A 5114-nucleotide genomic window follows, 5' to 3' on the forward strand; every position below is an offset into this window, starting at 1 on the left:
TTTGGCGTCACAGCTCACTGCAACCTCCAGCTCTTGGGCTTAGGCGATTCTCTTGCCTCAGCCTCCCCAGTAGCTGGGACTACAGGCGCCCACCACAACGCCCAGCTGCCTGGCTATTTTTTTGTTGCAGTTTGGTCCGAGCCGAGTTCAAACCGGCACCCTTGCTATATGGGGCTGGTGCTCTACTCACTGAGCCACAGGTGCCTCCCGGATTTCCATTGTTTTTAGGCACTAAGTTTGTAGCAATTTGTTATAGAAGCCACAGGGAACTATAAGTTTCCCTCATTTTTTTTTTTTTTTTTGCAGTTTTTGGCCGTGTTTGGATTTGAACCTTCCACCTATGGCATATGGGGCCCGTGCCCTACTCCCCTCACCTTTTTTTCCCAAGAGAAGATAAGTTGGTTCAACAGCCCCAGAAGTGGTTTGCAAACTCAAATACCAAAGGGTTAGGAAGCCATGTACTATTGACTTATATTTTAGGGAGGGATGGTTGAAATGGTGAACACAGCAGGTATGTTCTGGTTAACGGCAATAAAATTAAAATACTTTTAATATTACATGTTGAACAAACTAAATGGGTGTGCAGACTGCTTTGGTTAATTTCTGAAGCTTTTGAAACTGAATGGAAAACAGTTGAAGAAGCTTATTGCTAAGGCTCAGGTAAATGGAACCTAGCAAGTCTATTGGATGGGCCCCTTTGGGATAAATGCTAATGTGAAGAGGCACAGGTAGTTTGACTCAGATTTTAGGAGATTCTATGGCCCACATCTTATGGCCACAACTTGAAGTCAGGCAATGGATCAGGGTGAGCCTGACTCTGACTAGGAAAAATTTCAACACAGTTTTAATCGACCCCAACTTTATTATGTATAAAAATCCCAAATTTATTTTATAAGTTTCCAAATCTCTTCCTTTCATCATTGAGGCCATCCACTTAATACAAGAGGGACTGGGTCTTGTCATGCCTTTGATATTCCAAATAGAGTAGGACCAAATTTTCTGGCACCCTGCATCATGGATAAAATATTCTAAATTTGGAAATTTTATCTATTAGAATGTATTTGTCTATTTTACCCAGGAAATTAGTACTAAGAGAAGATGAATCCAGACTTTAGCTGAAATGTTCTAAAGCAAGAAATCAACAATTACAAGAACAATGGCAAAGGTTGCTGCTTTTTCTTTTTCATTGAACGAAGGTTTTTATTTTTAATTTTTTCTTATGTTTATTTATTTTTATTGTTGGGGATTCACTGAGGGTACAAAGAACCAGGTTACATTAATTGCTTGTGTTAAAGACCCTCTTATAATAGTGTTCCACCCCCAAAAGGTGTACCACCCCCCTGTGATTCCCCCACCCACCTCCTTCCCTCTCTCTGCTCTCCCCAGCTCCCAACCCCCATCATGTGCTAGGTCATTAATTGTCCTCATGTCAGAATTGAGTACTTAGGATTCTTGTTTCTCCATTCTTGCGATGCTTTGCTACACTAGACTGTTTATCACAGCTGTATTTACAATCGCCAAAATGTAGAAACAGTCTAAATGCCCACCAACCCAGGAATGGATTAACAAGCTGAGGTGTACATATACACCAGGGAATACTATTCAGCCACTAAAAAGATGGAGACTTTACATCTTTTGTATTAACCTGGATGGCAAAGGCTTCTTTAAGGAGATAAAGATTAAAGAGTAGTTATGGGGAGAAACAAGAGTTTTCAGCCAACCTGGGTTCACATCAGTTTTGTTTGAACTAATTCTCTCATGTTAACTACTAGGCCCCTGGGCATTAGGTCCCTGATTTTAAAAAGTTTCAGGTTTTTTCAGAATGCTGGAAATTTCATAGTTTAAAAAAACATTTTAGAGAAATTAAACACCATTTATAATTTTTTAGTTATACTTTTGTATTTATACTTTTTATAAAGCAAGCACCCATGTTAATTGCTCCCACACAAATAAAATATTACCAGTACCCAGAAAAATCTCCCAAATGTCTTTCCATGAATAAACCTATTCTTCCCCCCCAGATATAAACAATATAGTTTTATCTGTATTTGAATTTTATATTAGTAAGACTGTATGCATTTTTAAAATTTTTTAAACTTACTTTTAAAACAAATTACACAAAACATTTTTTGAACTTACTATTTTTTATTTTAGAACACTGGAATGTGCAAAAAAATTTTTAAATGAATTCAAGTAACCTTGTGGAAATACAGGATGGAGATTACATTTTTAAGAAATTGTTCACTGCAAATCATTTCACTTTTACAATTCTTTTGGCAAATTCACGATATTAACAAGTCTCAAATATCAACAAAGGTATATTGTTCAAATTTTTGCCTCATATCAGTTGTTGATACAACCAAATTAACTACTTTAATACTTTAAAAAATATTTTTAAAATACTTTTCTAAGAATTAAGCAAAGTTACTAAGTTAAGGTGTTTCACATATCATACCAATTGATATAACAAGATGTATCAACCACTTGAATAAAGTCATAGCCTTTTATATCTTTAAGAATAAAGGAAACTTAATAGATTGAGATATTTACCCCTTACAGTAAGTTAAACTTAGCAATATGTCTTTGCTTTATACCAGTTGTAGAGATAATGACATGGATGAACTACTTGAATAGTTAAGTTCAAATCTTTCACATTTTAGGGCAAACTTTACCTATCTGTTTATCTAAATTAATTTTTTATATTTAACACTTACATTCACCTTCTAAATTTAACAAACTCTATTATTCAGAATTTAGCAACCATATGAGCAACTAAAATTAGTTTCAAACCACACAAGTTTTGATGAAAAAACAAAGTACAAGCAGAGCTAATTGTTCATAGCTTGCGATATCTCCTCAGCCCAAGTAAAAAGCAAACAATAATAAATTTTTTTCAAAAAACTCAGCAAAAGACCTTCACAAAGTATTTCGATCACATAAATTCCAACTTTTTGTAAGTAAGCTATTGTACTGAACTTATTTTCCCCAAGTTAAGAATGCATTAAATCATAAGTTTCCAAATTTACACCAAAGTTACTTGCAACATGACCAATTCTCAATAGGGGAGGGAGGTAAAGACCCTTAGGGGCAAAAGACGTTAGATTTTGTCAAACTTATGCCTGTCAGGTGGTACAAAGCACATTTTTTCCTTGAAATCAGTGCCCCACTCCCGTGAAAAACACAACGAAGGACCGAGAGGATAGAGGGGCTGAGGACAGGAGATAGGAAGAGAAAGGCCCGTGAATTTTGAGTGACACCAGAAGAAAACAAACGGAAAAATAAACACAGCCTACTGAGGTGACGCAACGGTGGCTTCAGCTCCGGACGTAATGGCGACCGCGATGCTCGACTGCATGTGGGGCCTAGAAAAGGCGTGGAGGGGCTCCCCCAGCGGCACCGGCATCCGTCGGCTTCAGCGACTTCACGGAGTTGTAATGCTCACCGAGGTTGCAGGCATAGCGCAGGTAGACGAGGATCAGCGGCCTCCTGGTGTACTCTTCCCCGATGACCACGGCAGGCGAATCTGCCTGGATGACCTCGATGGGGGTCTGCAGGATGTGTGACAGAGCCCTCAGCTCGAGCTGGCTTCCCCACGAGGCGCTGTGCACGATGTCGTCGCAGTAGCACAGGAAATCTTCGTGGCCGTAGGCATCACCGGTTTCGGGGTTGCAGAAGAACGGCAGAAAGTCGTCGACGTGCTTCCGCATGTAGTCGGCGGTGCGAGAACGCAGGCTTTCGATGGTCACGGAGAACACCAGCTGATCTTGGATGGCCCGGTACATGGAGTGGCAATCGACCGGGATATCTTTCATCTCCAGACTCTTGGACGCCAAGATGGTGGCCAGCTTCTCCTCCTCCTCCTGACGGAAGCCGGCCAGGTGCTCCATCTCGGCCTCTGCGATTCTCTCTTGGCGCTCTCTCTCGAGGGCGGCCTTTCTTTCTCGCCGCTTCTGGGCTCTCGAGAGTCGCGGAGGCTGGTTCTCGAGATCCATCTTAGCCAGATCTTCAGTGACAGCATCGATGCTGCTGCTGCTGCCAGGGTGGCTCTCAAGGAACTCTTCCAGCTCTCGCTGGTGTTTCTGCTCCATCTCAGCCTCGAGGCGGGCCACGTCTAGGAGCAACTGCTTTCTTTTCTTCTTGTCGGTCTTTGGAACGGAGTTTTTCAGGCTCTGGATATGAGCCTGTAACTCCTTCTTCTCACGGCCGTGGCGGCGCATCATGCGCTGCTTTTCATTATGAGACTCTTCCATGATGTTTAGCGGCAGGAAGAAATTGAAATCTGTGAGAGAGAAAGCCACCAGAGAAGCGGCAAGTTCGTCTCGCAAGTTAGTCTGGCGACTTCGTCTGGCAAGTTCCGGTTGTTGTCGTAACAAGTTCCGGCCACGATCTTTGGCTTTTGTTCGGGCTGCTCTTCGGCTTTTGCTCTGGCTACTGTTCGGCTGCTGTTCCAGCAGCTGTTCGGCTGTTGTCGGCTGTTCGGCTGCTGTTCCCGCTGCTGTCCGGCCGATGTTCCAGCCTCTGCTTTTCTGTCTGTATTTTCCTGTCTTTCTCCTCTCAGTACTGTGTTTCTCAGCTCATCCCTATTCTCATGCATAGCTCTACTTTGTGACTTTTCATTGCTGAGTAATATTTCATTGTATGGTTATACCACAATTTAGCCATTCTATTGTCGGTGGACAGTTATTTCTAGTTGAGGGCAACTGTGAACAGTGAACATTCTTGTATATATCCTGATGAAAGAAGTGTGCCTTTCTTCATGTAAGTAGATAATGCCAAACTGTTTTCCACAGGGGTTGAACCAATTTATACTTTCACCAGCAGTGTGTGTTCCTCTACATCCTTGAAATAGATGTACAAATCTTTTTGTAGATTACATATTTCTATATGCTCTGGATAAGGGCCTGTGGCTCGCTCTTCTCGGCCTGTAGCTCTTTTCGTGGCTGTGGCGAGACATGTACCATATGTAATCTACAAATACATCCTTTATATTGTAAGGCTTAAATTTTTTTGCTAAACTGATGTGATATCTCATTATGGTTTTTAATTTCATTTTATTGAAATACTAGTGACTTTAACCACATTTTCTTTCTTTCCTGTTTTTTTTTTTGAGACAG

General features: G+C 41.2%; 1 protein-coding gene across 1 annotated transcript; it reads right to left on the minus strand.

Moving 5' to 3' along the window:
• Positions 1-3362: 3362 nt before the first annotated feature.
• LOC100945784 (OTU domain-containing protein 6A-like) lies at positions 3363-4250 on the minus strand. Its single transcript, XM_003791921.1, has one exon. The coding sequence runs from the start codon at positions 4248-4250 to the stop codon at positions 3363-3365; it is 888 nt and encodes a 295-aa protein (XP_003791969.1).
• Between the last annotated feature and the right edge of the window lie 864 nt (positions 4251-5114).

Source organism: Otolemur garnettii, unplaced genomic scaffold, assembly GCF_000181295.1.
Source record: "Otolemur garnettii isolate 467f Iridium unplaced genomic scaffold, OtoGar3 scaffold00051, whole genome shotgun sequence".
Taxonomy (NCBI): Eukaryota; Metazoa; Chordata; class Mammalia; order Primates; family Galagidae; genus Otolemur; species Otolemur garnettii.

Bases quoted from the DNA above. Each gene is read 5' to 3' on its own strand.
- LOC100945784 (XM_003791921.1), bottom strand. From the start codon at position 4,250: ATGGAAGAGTCTCATAATGAAAAGCAGCGCATGATGCGCCGCCACGGC.